Genomic DNA, 12921 nt, shown 5'->3' with positions numbered 1-12921 from the left:
TACCTTGGAGGAAGCCCAATCTCTTGGTGCTCGCAGAAGCAAGATACGGTGGCGTTGTCGTCATGCGAGGCCGAGTTTATGGCCGGAACAGAAGCAGCTCGACAGGCCATATGGCTTCAAGATTTGCTGAGTGAGGTTACAGGTGTGCCGGGTGAGAAAGTTACGATCAGGGTCGACAACAAATCAGCAATCGCTCTAACTAAGAATCCTGTTTTTCACGGTAGGAGCAAACATATTCACACAAGGTATCACTTTATAAGAGAGTGTGTGGAGAATGGTCAAATAGAGGTAGAACATGTGCCTGGACATGAGCAGAAGGCTGATATTTTGACTAAGGCACTAGGAAGAATCAAGTTCATTCAAATGAGGGAGCTAATTGGAGTGGAAGACTTGGAGGAGACTAACTTCAAGCTTAAGGGGGAGATTGTCGACTTAAGCTTGAAAAAAGCTTGAGTCATAAGGAATCCTAATCCTACCAAGTTGTGGTTTTTAAAAAATTAGGATAATGACAAGATATATTTAAGAGTTATTTAAATATATACAAATTCTAATAAGAATAGGTTTTGGTGTTTTGAGTTCTCTATATAAGGAGATGCCAATGTGTGGCATAACTTAAGAAGTTTGAGAGAGAACAAGAAAGCTTTGGGTTTTGAGAGAGTTTCCTAAAGGTTAATAAAAGAGAGTGATTCTTTTAAATTCTTGTGTTCTTTATACTACTTTGAAACTATAGTTTCAAGAAACAACCCTCGTTCTCTTCCGTATCAAAGAAGACAACAAATCTTCCTTTGAGAGAACATACATGTTTAAGAAAGCCTCCGAGCTTTCAAACCTATGCGATATCAAAGTCTGTGTTATATACTACGGCCGTTACGGAGAACTCGTCAAGACATGGCCGGAAGATCAATCCAAGGTTCGAGACATGGCGGAGAGATTCAGCAAACTAAACGATAGAGAGAGACGCAAGAATAGCACAAACCTTTCTCTGATTCTCAATAAGAAGACCCTCAAAGACAAGAAGACATTTTTTGATATCAAGGACAACAGATTCTCTGAGAAAGTCTTGGAGATTGAGGCTTCGTTAGAGAGTGCTCTACGGGTGTTACAAGATAAGCTTCTTCGGTTACAGAACCAGACGAAACCCGATCAGAACCCTGTGGTGTCTTCCGCCAGTTTCTTCACAACAGATGCATCATTGATGAGCGGTGTGTCAAAAACAAAGCAAGACCTATCGACGCCATCATTGACTCAACAACATCAGAGCAAAGTTTCAGTCTTTCTCTATAACCATGACAACGGTAGCTTCTGTCAACTCTCTCACTCTGTTTCTGGCTTTGACCCATCGATGAGTACGGCTTCACTTGGGGCACAAGGACTTTGTCTAAGAAGTAACGACTCTGATCTTCCCATGGTGTTTCCTCCTCAGATGCAGACACAAACCCCACCACTTGTCCACTTTGATCAGTTTGTGGGGTGGAATAATCAAACTCCGTCGTCTTTTGCTGATCCATTGACGTTCTCTTCTTACAATTCAATTAGGTCTTTGACTAGGTCAATGGTTTATTATTTTCTATTATGTATATGATTATGAATGTTAGATTATGAGTTGAACTCTGTTAGCAAAAAGTCTCTTCTTGTGGCCGATTTAGATTTAGGGTTTGTAAGAAGTCGACAATTTTTGTTATATCTTTTGAATTGTATGTTTTCCTAAGTATGAATGTATTTTTTTTCCTCAAGTTTCTAACATAGTCTTGGCTTCTTCTACTTTTTTTCGGAGTCTTAAATTTGAGTTTGATCAAACTACTATATTAAGGGTTTTTATGCAATAGACATTATATGTTAAATGTCCATAATTGATACAGACAAGTAAACTAATTGAGTAATTGAAATAACAAAGTTGGTTTGGTAAATCAGAGTTAAACTTTTTATTATTCCTTAAAACAAAACATTCTGCCATTGCCAACACTATTCATATGGTAGCCCTGTGTAGGATTATTATGTATGCGCCATTTTACTTCAAAAGCATATTGATCTTTATAGTTGCTTTATAAAATCACAAGGATTCTTTGTAACTTTTCTCCCATTTTTACTACATTTGATATTGTTCAAAAAATTATTAAAATTATAGTATATGCATACACATACTTTAATAAGAATCCAAAAGAAGATTGTATAATAAGGAATCCTTTTTTGTACACTCAAAGCAACAAATTTGAGATTTTATCATAATGACACAATAAGAGCGGCCAAAACAGAGAAAGCTCTCGCAATATACAAATAACAAATATTTTTGTCTCCTTCCTTTAAAAACTCTTTACAAAACTGGTGAGAAAACATGGTTCATGTGCCTAAACTCAGTCTGCGTTTCCCATCTCTGGTTGGTCGCTGCGGCTGCGAATTAGGAAGTCTCTTGCTTGGTGCTGGGATCAGCGATGGAATCAAGCTTCTGTCACAAGCAAAAAAAGACAAAAGCTCCCAATTAGATCGATAAAACTAGCTGGAAACACTTGTAAAAAAGTATATATATTTTTGTAACCTAGTTTCTGAGAGTTTAGCAGTTCTTGGCTGAATTTTCTTTGATTTGGGGTTTGCTGAGTTTTGGACATTAGAAACTCTGGGAACATTCACTTGAACGCTCAATCGCCACAGCAAATCGGAATCTGAGCAATCGCTTGCTGTGGCTTCATCAGATTCGTTATCCGTTATACTCTGCACTTCGAAATCTTGTTTCCCACCATTTCTGTCGTTTGAAAGATCAATATTAAGAAGATGAAGAGTTACATACAGTAAAGTATAAAATGTAATGTGAGTTACTTACAGTGAATGTTGTTGAGGGACCATTGACTGGTAAAACTGCTCAGGAGGATTCGGATTATGATCTTGAATTAGTTCTTCGTGCTTATCGATCCACTCCCCTGACTTAGATTCTCTATCCTCGAGTGATTGCCTCGGCCAAGCCGGAGAAGAAGATTTCATAAGCTCATGGATATCTAAGCTGTGTCTTCTTGAAGATGCAGTAGAATCGCTAAAAGCCTGCATATGTTTCAAAGGGTATATTACATTTATACCCAAATGACATAATTTATAAATTCTAGTTAGTTTAAATCAGCAGCATTTGTTGCTCATGAAAGAAGGCAGAGCATACCTCTGGTCCACTTAGATCCATGATCTGGGGCTTACTGTTGCTTGATGTGTTTCCCATAGTAGGTAATTTGGGTCGAATAGTAGGAGTTTCAAGGGATCTTCTTCTCGATATTCTCTCACGGTTGATTGGTAAAGAGGTTGGTTGTACATCATTACCATTTCCTTTCCTCACTAGAGCCATCTTAAGATTAGCAATCTAAGAACCCCCAAGAACAGTAGCAGATTAGTGATATGATATACATATGGGGAGAGAATGAACGAAAACAGCAAATGAGTATGTAGAACAACCACATTCTAGTCATGGTGTATGGTTTACGAACCTGTTCTTTAAGCTCCTTAACCTCTGAGTTATCTTTGTTCACACGAGCAGCGCCTAGCTCAACACTTCCCACTCGTTCAGCAAACTTCAGAGTACTAATAGTTTCTCCGAGAGTGTCAGCTTCTGGACTTATGTGGACAAACATAAGCGTCTTGGCTGATCCTCCTGATATTGTAGAAAATTTGTTGTATAAGATTCAAGTCCATGTACAGACACAAAATGCAACAAGGTAAGATGGTTTCGAGAATTTCACCGAGGGAGTCCTGCAGAAGCTGAGTGAGTTTACTATTTCTGTAAGGCACATGAGAAGTCTTCTGGGAAAGCGAGGAGATGACATCTCCAAGAGCCGAGAGGGATTTGTTGATGTGCTGAGCCTCCTTCAGTCTGTCTCCAGTCACCTCAGACTTGTCTACTCTCTCACTCCCTGCAAGATCAACCAGATGCATAGAACCATGGAGGATAGTACCAGATGTGAGGTCTCTGCCTTGAACATGAACAGTTACACAACTGCCAAAGAAAAGAAGAATTGGAGTTAGAACGAGTTATGCAAGAGAGTACTCATAATAAAATAGAAGAATATAAAGGACAACAAACCTGTGGGATCGACTACTTCTATCATTCATAGCTGTAGAGCTCACTGCACGGTTCATTTGTCCCAGATCCATCAGCTGTATAACGTCATCCGTCGATGAGACAGGCACTAAACTTGCTTCCGGCACATTAATTCCATTTTGAGAGTTGTTTCTGATCTCTAACGTAATCAAGAATTAAGGAACAAACAAAATCGAAGTATCTCAGAGTTTCTAAAAGATGAAGACAACAGTCAAACCTATATTATTAACACAAAGGATATCTTTTAGTCTGGCCATCAGTTGCAAGAAGATCTCTGACTTGCTCGTTGTAAATCTCCAGCATCTGAACTGAAATTTCGTAGCTGGTCGTGTCTTTTCTTTGATTTGATAGAAGAAACAGATCTGCCAGTGCCCTGTAGTTTACACCTAGGCTTTCTTCAGTCAGCTCCTTAGGCCCTGTCTAGAGTAGTTAGGAAAATTAGGAATTTGGTGTTGTATATCAAAGAAAAAAAAAATCTAATTATCTTAAAAAGATTGGATAGACAAGTAAAGTAATTCTAACCATGGTGAAAGTTTTCCCTGACCCGGTTTGGCCATAAGCAAAGATGCAGACATTGTAGCCATCAAGAACTGACCGTACCAAAGGCTGCATGTCTGAAAACACTTCCTCTGAAGAACAGTGGATTCATTTCCTAATGTTATTCACAGCGCAGCGCAACAAACTAAATATTACAGGGACATAAAATCAAAGCCTTCTAACCTTGTGTTGCAGAAGGGCCAAAGACTTTGTTGAACATAAATGGTTTATTCCCTGCTTTCCCATACTTTGATGGCACTCTGATCGTGATGGTCCCTTCTTCTATGTGTTCCACAGCACTCAAACCAGTTGTTTCCCCAGGCAAGAAAGGCCTGACCCGACAGTACACCCGTATGTTTCCTATACATTCCCAACCAAGTGTGAGGTCATTACGCAGGTTATAGGAACTGTCTTTGTGATTCAAGACCCTAGAAGTATGACTAACACAAATCAAGTTACCTTTTAGATCCTGCACTAGATTGTACAGTTTTCGGTTTTCTTCAAGAACCCTTTTGTATCCCGTAGCCGCATAAGCTAGACCATTTAAATGCTTGCCTGTGTGACACAAACCCAAAAATGATGACAGATTAGATATTTACTGATTGAACATTGAGGCCTCAACAAGAAGATAGCAAGAACATGATCTGAGTTGACACCTAGGTGAAAGAAATCTTCTTGATACTTCATCTGCAGTAACTGCATTCCCGCTTTTGTAGTGTTTAAGGTTTGCTTCAACTCCTGTAAGCAATAAAAACAATGCTTAAATTCTCTTTTAACTTGTGATTGGAAGATAGAATAAGAAACCACTTTCATGATATGGTTGTTAGATCCTCCAGTGCCATAGAAAATGGAACTTACCTGGATGTGTTTTTGTTGATTCCGAAGAATCTCTTGTTCTTCGTAATGTTCAAAATGTGTCCTTTGAAACTTTTCTTCTACAACCTGGGACGGACTGTTTTCTTCTGCTTCCTCATCTTCTCTTGCATCACACTGCTGAGACCGGACCACTGTCTCACAGGATGATATATCTTCTGGAATAGGTTTTGAACTTGATTTCATCTGAAAAAAAATTGAAAGCCAGTTTCATTGCATCAATGAGTCAGATCAATCAAAACCTCAGACTGACTGTACTTGTTCACTCCAAAGAAAATAACAGCATCTCCACTTGCCCTCACCATTTCATTGTGGATTGATAACCGCTGGTGGACTTCTTCCATAACTCTGTTCAACACAGACTCTACAACCTGAAAAGTAGGAAAAGAAGTCAGATTTCTCAATAAGTGTTTTCGAAATGGTGTCTAGTACTAGTCTTGCTAACAATTACTGAGCCTACGAAGGGTGATAGATAAAGATCAGTTTTTTTAATATGAAGCGTTTCAATTCATATTATATATGCCTTAAGAAGCTTAATACAGACCAATGCAAAGCTTTCATTAAGAAAGGGAACTGCAGAAAAAACTATAAAGGCAGAGTTTTTAAGTTGGCTACATTTGGAATATCGTCATGCTTTCTGTCTGCAATGAATGACCGAACAAGCCCATTTATGGATCTAGAATCTCCCTGCAAAAAAGTAAACAGTTTTGTGAACAACTTCACACAATCCACTGCTATAGAAACAAACATTTCCATTATGCATGAATTTTATCCACTTACTTTGTCACAAAGATCTTGCCCAGCATCAGGTTGATCAGTTCTTGATATGGAACTCATGAAGGGCTCTGAATTTTTCCTCAGAAATGGTTTTCTCAAACCAAAGTTATTCTTCATGTTGGATCCATACCTCCAAGGACCATTTTCACCTTTGAGTTTCCACTCACTGTAAGATTTCAGAGCAAGAATGCAGTTCACTATCCTTATAGACTTGCCTCCCTAGAAAAAGAAAAAAATAAATATATATATATATATATATATATATATATATATATATGTTTCAACAAATCAATCAAGAAAAAAAGCTACACATCTGTATCTTGTTAAATCAAACTAGTTTGTACATACCTTCTCCATATCTGAAGCTTCAAAAGATGGCAAACCCATATCCTCAATAGCAACTAAAAAGTTCCTGATGTTTTCAAAGTACTGGAAAGCTGAGAGTGCAGCTCCATCCGCAACATCATCAGGCGCTTCAACAACCTGAAATTTAATAGAGCAAAATATGAGCCTAATCCTTCATCTCCATACTTAAAAAAACATCAACACCCATAAATAAAGTATACCTTAGAGACTGAGCCAGGATTAACTTTGTTAAGAACATTGCAAAGAACAATACCACTTCGCAAGCCAAGCCTAAAATCTTCTTCAGAAGGCTCAGCTGGGAAATCTTTACCACTGGAAACTCCAAGCATTTCTCTAAGCCACCCAGCAGCTTCATATCTTCTTATAGCTTTTTTTTTACATAACCAACAAAAATTATTATAAAACTTTCTTCAGACTAAGAAATTTTCGAGAAAATACCCATAGCGCCTACAAAACCTAATTTTCATATAATTGAAAATAAAATAAATAAAAAACCTAATTTTCACCAAAATTAAAAAAAAAAAAAAAAAAAAAAAAAAAAAAANCGAATTGATGCAAGCTCATCAAAAATTACAAAATTACTAGTTTCTCTCTCTCCCGGTTGAAACCCAGAATTGAACGATATTGAAAAGGATCTAAAAAAATCAACAAAAAGACTCACAAGATTCTTCAACTTTGCGGGAAACCAAACCGACGTCGCTTGATCGGGTACTATGCTGTTGAAGAACATCTTCAACGATCGATACTACGGAGAAGGAAAGATCGTTGTTGTTGATCTCCGATGTCGTCGCCGCCATCGACACAAAGAGAGAGAGAGAGAGAGAGAGAGAGATTTGGAGAATTTTTTTTTTTTTTTTTTTATGAGATACAGAGAATTTTGCGGTGTTGTGTTTGTTTATAAAGGATGAAGAAGAAGCAACGGGAGGAAGAAGAAGAAGAAGAAGAAGCGAGAAAAAAGGTGTTTTGAAATGCAAATATTTTCCCTCACTTTCTCTTTGTCTCTCTTCTCTCTCTCGTGAGATTGGCAAAGGAGGCGAAATACGCTCCGAACCTGACTCCAAACGTCCCAGCTTCGTTTTATTATTCTTTCTTTCTTTTTCGGCTATATATGTAATTCTCTTTTTTGTTTGATAATATAATTTACAAACCAACAAATAATTATTATTACTAATAAATACGTTAATACAAATTTTTTGAATACAATAATTTGTTTCCTGCCATATATTGGTTGTCTGATTTTTCTAGTAAAAAGAGACTGTAAATTAGCTATACAATTAGGAGAATACACCTTATTAGAAACATTTTTTTCGCCAATAATGTTGATATATAATTCCACTTATTCAACATTTTGCTTTTTTTCTTTGGCACCATTCTACTTCTTCCATTAAAAACTGTAAATTTAAATAAATAAATAAATCTAGAGGAAAATATTCTACTATTACTTTCAGTAAAATTAGAATTTTGAACTGAGCCAACTAATTAAATCAATAAAATAATATGGTCTCAAATCAAATAAGTATAAAAATAATAGTTATGTTTTCCGAGTAAGTCTTGACAGAACACTACGCTAGATAAAAATAATAGTTATAAAAATAAATATAAATATTAGAATAATACGCTGTTTGTTGGAGCAGTGTGATGGGGGTGGAAGTGGCGGTGTGGAGATATTTTTGGTGGTTTGGGTAAGTTCCGTGATAGAATTCGTTTTTTGAAGGGCTTGGCTGAGGAGACCTATAAGGCTTTCTTGGTTTCAGTGAGTGAGAGAGCAGGAGTGGTACGAGAAGAACGTTTGATATCATGGTCTCCATCGCAGGAGGGGTGGTTAAAAATAAACACGGATGGTGCATCATGGGGCAATCCAGGGAAGGCAACAGCCGGAGGTGTCTTGCAGGACGGGGAAGGTAATTGGCTCATCGGGTTTGCTCTGAATATAGGGTTCTGTTCAGCACCACTTGCAGAGCTTTGGGGTGTTTATTATGGCTTGGTGATGGCTTGGGAGAAGGAATGTACGCGGGTGGATCTTGAGGTGGACTCTGAGCTAGTGGTAGGTTTTTTTACTACATGGATCAATGATTCTCATCCCCTGTCTTTCCTAATACGTTTGTGCTATGGTTTTATCTTGAAGGACTGGTTAGTCCGTATTCGTCATGTGTATAGGGAAGCTAATCGTCTTGCTGACGAATTAGCTAACTATGTGTTTACCCTCTCCCTTTGCGTTTTCATTCTTTGATTGTTAGTCCTAAATGTATTCAGGGAATTATTTTTGAAGATGTTGTTGGTTGTACTATGCCACGGTCAGTCCGTTTGTAGTTGTTTTTCTATTTTTTCTAATAATATGAGAGGAGCCTAATTTGTCTCCCCCTCTCTTACCAAAAAAAAAAAGTAAGTCTTGACTTGAAAACAAAAAGAGTACCAAAGCCAGAGCTTCGGATCCGAACCATAGAAAAAAGAGGCGTATTTATGATCGACGTGGCTAATTAATAAATCAATGGTTTAGTTTAAGACTTAAATTAAATATAATCGGGCCGAAATTAAATGGCCCACTTAAAAAAGCAGCCCAGAAACATGCTGGCTAAAGTGAGGTTTTAGGCGCACACACAAAGTTTTTCAGTTCACAAAAGCAAACATCAATTTCTGAACCTCCGGCATATTTTATCTTTTTCAACTTTTTTGAACTAAAAATCAGTTTTCCACTATTTAACTACATGTCATCTCCCCATAATTCGACAAAATTTTGATTTCTTTTTTTCATTCATGATCTCTAAATAGATAATGTTGTAAAATTTAAGCTAGATGGGGATAATATAATCTTATTATCATCCTCTCTTTTAGAAAAATAAATAATCATTGTCTCTTTATTGACACTGAAGATACAGAAATCTAAGTACCAACTTTTAAATGAACAGGAGCCTTTTGCCGAACACAGTGAACACACCAACCTGTAAAAGTATAGTTTTGCTTAGCCTTAGATATAGTATGCATGTTTTGTCCAAAAAAAAAAAAAAAAAGATATAGTATGCATGTAAAGTATTAATGAGTGTGTATGGTACGTGTCTGTATGATTTTGGGTGGTCCAATTCAATGGATCTTAATAATAATCAATTGATTATTGCCTCTGATATGGGACCGTTAATTACTAAATTTGTAACAATTAGGACACTTAAGTGCATAGTTTTAAATAGTTGAGGCAGTTATTAGCTTTTTGGGGGAGAATTTTTTTAATAAAGTTGTTTAAAACTTCTAAGTGGACGAAATCATATCATTTTGCTTCCTAATTAGTAGGAAACACAGACCAAACATCCCTTTCACTAATGACATGTTTATCTCTGTTTAGATATCTAACGGTGTTACTTAGTTTATGATATAAATAGAACATGAATCCAAACATATATATAATATTAATGTAAGTAAGTTTATATCAGTAATTTAGTTTAAAACTTCTAAAATCTATTGTTATCCAGCTAATAGTTTGATGTTCAATGTTATCAAAGTTAAAACCACATTGTGGTTTTCTGCATATCGAAATATTTAAAATGAAATTTAAAACTTATAAAATCTAGTGTTATCCAGCTAAATAATTAAACATTTTATTGATGTTCTCGTTATCAAATTTAAAAGAATTATAAAACATTTGCATACCCAAATACATTTTAAAAGAGTATATTTGAATATCAAAAAATTAAAATGGATTTTAATATATTTTCATAAATAAAATAGAGTTAAAATATCCAATTTTAAAATGTTATCATTAAAGTTAGATATTTTTAAAAATGAAACCTTTAGAATCTACTACCTCTTCTTTTTTTTTTTTTGGGGCAAACACTACCTCTTCTTCTTTTCTTGTCAAAACTCATAAACTAATTGAGTGGTTTTTATCAACTAATTCTCGGAAACAAAGAGGCTATACAAACAAAACCACATTAGTGAATCCTAACACAATCCCTTCTTTAAATTGTCAAATAAAATAGATCGATATGAGATCAATACTATGTAATATAATGTATAGCTATTTGGATTGAAGTATACAGATAATATAAGAGATATAAAAGGCATTGAATTTTGCATAAGAGACCGTGACGTGTCACTTACTGGTTGGATGAACCTGAATTTTTGCTTTGTTTATCTGTTCCATAATTTGTTTCTTTTGTCTCTCCATTCTCCATTGTGCCAAAGATGCAAAGACAAAGGGACTCACTCTTGAGGAAATTAATAAAGTCAAAATATCTTTAAAAATATGTATGTTTTATAATTTTAAAAATTTATGAAATGCAATAATTTCTCAAAATATCTTTAAGGGGGTTGTAAGATTTTTTGTGGGTTAAAATTAAATCAAAAGAAAAGAAATGAAGGAAGAAGCTCTCTTATATAACATACTGAGATCGATCATAAGAGACGCTACGTGTCCATTTTTGGTTGGCCAAGAGAATAATAGAAAAGGGCATTCCTCTAAACTCGATTTCTTTTCCTCTCTTCTCTCTCTCTTTCTCTCGTCTCATCAGAAAAAATGGAGAATCCGAATTGTGTCGAGAGTCAGTTTATGTTCAATAATGTCATCTTCTTCTGCGAACGTCTCCTTGCTGAATTCCCCTCTGAGGTAGGTATCCCAATTTCGAAATCGTATAGCTTCTATCACATCACATTGTTGTTTCAATTTCTGGTTGCTCTTCTGGTCTGATCCGATCTACCTAGCTCTAACCCAGAGTAGACATTTCTCGATTTAGACGGTGTCGAGTTCTGGTTTTTTTTGTTCCAATGCAGTTGTTCCGAGGGTCTGAATTTGTATCTAGAATTCTCATTTTTGTTCTTCAATTTGACTGAAATTCATAATTGAGAATTTTTATTTTTGTTCTTCGATTTCTCAATAGAGATATTAGCCAATTTGAGATTTGTTTTGACTTGGATTTTTTTCATGATCCTTAGTTCTTTCTTGTTCTGTGATTCAAGTGAGCAGCTACTTTTCATTATGCAGGTGAACTTGCAATTGTTATATCAGTACATGAGCGAGATATTTAAACAAGAAATGAGCCAGTAGAGCCTGATTGAGATCTTCATTGTTGGAGAAAACTTGGAATTTGATACTTGAACTTGCTAAAGTCACTTTGAAGATACCCATGATATTGAATTTAGTCTTTTGTCCCCGTTTGTGTAGGTTGTTCAACATTCTAGGCTTTTTGGCAGGAATGGTATGTATTACTTCTACTACACTCGCACTTTTTAAATTTGGTGTTCATATAAAGGATCACTTGAGGACATGATAAGGTGATTTCTGGTAGATGGTGATGATAGGGTGTTTATTGTTCTTTTCAATTAAGAATTTAAGTGAGCTGTAGACTTTAGTTTTGGCATGTATTTATATAAGTTTTAGCATTCTAAATCACTTGTCATATACAGAAGAAGTGACAAGTGAAGCTGATGAATGGAGATGTTCAGTACTTGAGACAAGCTGGGAAATCAAGTTTCATTATCAGTGCAGAACTCGCTGCAGCAAACAAGTAGTCCCCAAAACATTGTTGAAGTAAATGGTTTGCGTATGATTTATCCAGTGTCTTATTGTGTTTCTTTTAGATTCTCTTGATGTATTCATATTCAGATGATCATTCGATGACTTTCGTTTCTGAAGGCAATACTAGCGAGCGCTTTTGCTAAGAAAGACTACAAAAGAGCTGCAGCTACAGCTTCTCGTGTACTGCAGGTACTGCATATTTTGTTTAAGTTTGTGGAAGCCTATGTGCCCTGCAGGACTAAATCTTGTGACAGTTGGGATTGGTTCTCGGGTTTCTACTCGCGGCTATACTTGGAGCAGCGTTGCATTTTGGAGCAAAAGTGTTTACAAAAGACGATAAAGTTTTACACCTCATTAGCATAGGACTTCCGGTGATTACTTTACATCCCCTTAACTCTTTAATCAAACAAAGATTATGACATAACATTTTGACTAAATCCGGTTCTTGTTTACTAAAGTTTGTCGCAGGGACACAACCAGTCAATGCTTTGGCGTTTGTATTTGATGGAGTTAACTTTGGAGCATCCGATTTTGGTTACGCCGCAGCTTCACTGGTGGCTATAGTTTGCATTTTGTGTTTGCTCTTCCTCTCATCGACTCTTGGTTTTATTGGACTTTGGTTTGGTCTCACTATATATATTGTCTTTGATGTTTGTAGTTTAGGATTCTCAAACATTGGATTTGATGTTTGTAGTATTTTACCTCTGCTGTTAATGTGATTGTTGCCTACATGAATAATTCTTGGTTATAGGATAGCCACTAGTCAGTGTCTCAAACTTTGGTTTTGTGATTC

General features: G+C 36.1%; 3 protein-coding genes across 6 annotated transcripts; 2 read left to right on the top strand and 1 right to left on the bottom strand.

The window, feature by feature from the left end:
- Window positions 759-1582, top strand: LOC104772636 (agamous-like MADS-box protein AGL93). Its single transcript, XM_010497228.1, has one exon. It carries the CDS (start codon window positions 800-802, stop codon window positions 1580-1582), a length of 783 nt encoding a protein of 260 aa, XP_010495530.1. The 5' UTR covers window positions 759-799.
- LOC104771174 (kinesin-like protein KIN-14G) lies at window positions 2189-7464 on the bottom strand. Its single transcript, XM_010495656.2, has 19 exons — window positions 7287-7464; window positions 6826-6992; window positions 6608-6742; window positions 6263-6478; window positions 6098-6169; window positions 5785-5853; window positions 5468-5668; window positions 5266-5347; window positions 5069-5164; window positions 4793-4969; window positions 4595-4701; window positions 4314-4492; window positions 4055-4216; window positions 3714-3967; window positions 3462-3625; window positions 3143-3337; window positions 2816-3030; window positions 2534-2737; window positions 2189-2443 (listed from the first exon to the last, which is right to left on the bottom strand). The coding sequence occupies exons 1-19, from the start codon at window positions 7420-7422 to the stop codon at window positions 2338-2340; spliced, it is 2937 nt and encodes a 978-aa protein (XP_010493958.1). The 5' UTR covers window positions 7423-7464; the 3' UTR covers window positions 2189-2337.
- Window positions 11004-12921, top strand: LOC104771173 (protein DETOXIFICATION 42-like). 4 transcript variants are annotated; one of them, XM_010495655.2, is made up of 6 exons: window positions 11004-11219; window positions 11775-11808; window positions 12020-12117; window positions 12246-12317; window positions 12383-12499; window positions 12587-12921. In XM_010495655.2, the coding sequence occupies exons 1-6, from the start codon at window positions 11130-11132 to the stop codon at window positions 12845-12847; spliced, it is 672 nt and encodes a 223-aa protein (XP_010493957.1). In that variant the 5' UTR covers window positions 11004-11129; the 3' UTR covers window positions 12848-12921. The 4 variants fall into 4 exon arrangements, 2 of the variants coding, with proteins under 2 accessions (XP_010493957.1, XP_010493956.1); XM_010495654.2 differs by having other exon boundaries at window positions 12017-12117; XR_764737.2 differs by having other exon boundaries at window positions 11011-11219; window positions 11595-11808; window positions 12017-12140.

The sequence above is a fragment of the Camelina sativa genome, chromosome 20 (assembly GCF_000633955.1).
Source record: "Camelina sativa cultivar DH55 chromosome 20, Cs, whole genome shotgun sequence".
Taxonomy (NCBI): domain Eukaryota; kingdom Viridiplantae; phylum Streptophyta; class Magnoliopsida; order Brassicales; family Brassicaceae; genus Camelina; species Camelina sativa.
Note: the sequence above shows the minus strand (reverse complement) of the source record. Positions and strands in the feature narration are given on the sequence as shown.

Bases quoted from the DNA above. Each gene is read 5' to 3' on its own strand.
- LOC104772636 (XM_010497228.1), top strand. From the start codon at position 800: ATGTTTAAGAAAGCCTCCGAGCTTTCAAACCTATGCGATATCAAAGTC.
- LOC104771174 (XM_010495656.2), bottom strand. From the start codon at position 7,422: ATGGCGGCGACGACATCGGAGATCAACAACAACGATCTTTCCTTCTCC. The intron at 6,993-7,286 runs GTGAGTCTTTTT...GTAAAAAAAAAG, and splicing joins CCGCAAAGTTGAAGAATCTT to CTATAAGAAGATATGAAGCT. The intron at 4,970-5,068 runs GTAACTTGATTT...GGGAATGTATAG, and splicing joins TCTAGTGCAGGATCTAAAAG to GAAACATACGGGTGTACTGT.
- LOC104771173 (XM_010495654.2), top strand. From the start codon at position 11,130: ATGGAGAATCCGAATTGTGTCGAGAGTCAGTTTATGTTCAATAATGTC. The intron at 12,118-12,245 runs GTAGTCCCCAAA...TCGTTTCTGAAG, and splicing joins GAACTCGCTGCAGCAAACAA to GCAATACTAGCGAGCGCTTT. The intron at 12,318-12,382 runs GTACTGCATATT...ATCTTGTGACAG, and splicing joins CAGCTTCTCGTGTACTGCAG to TTGGGATTGGTTCTCGGGTT.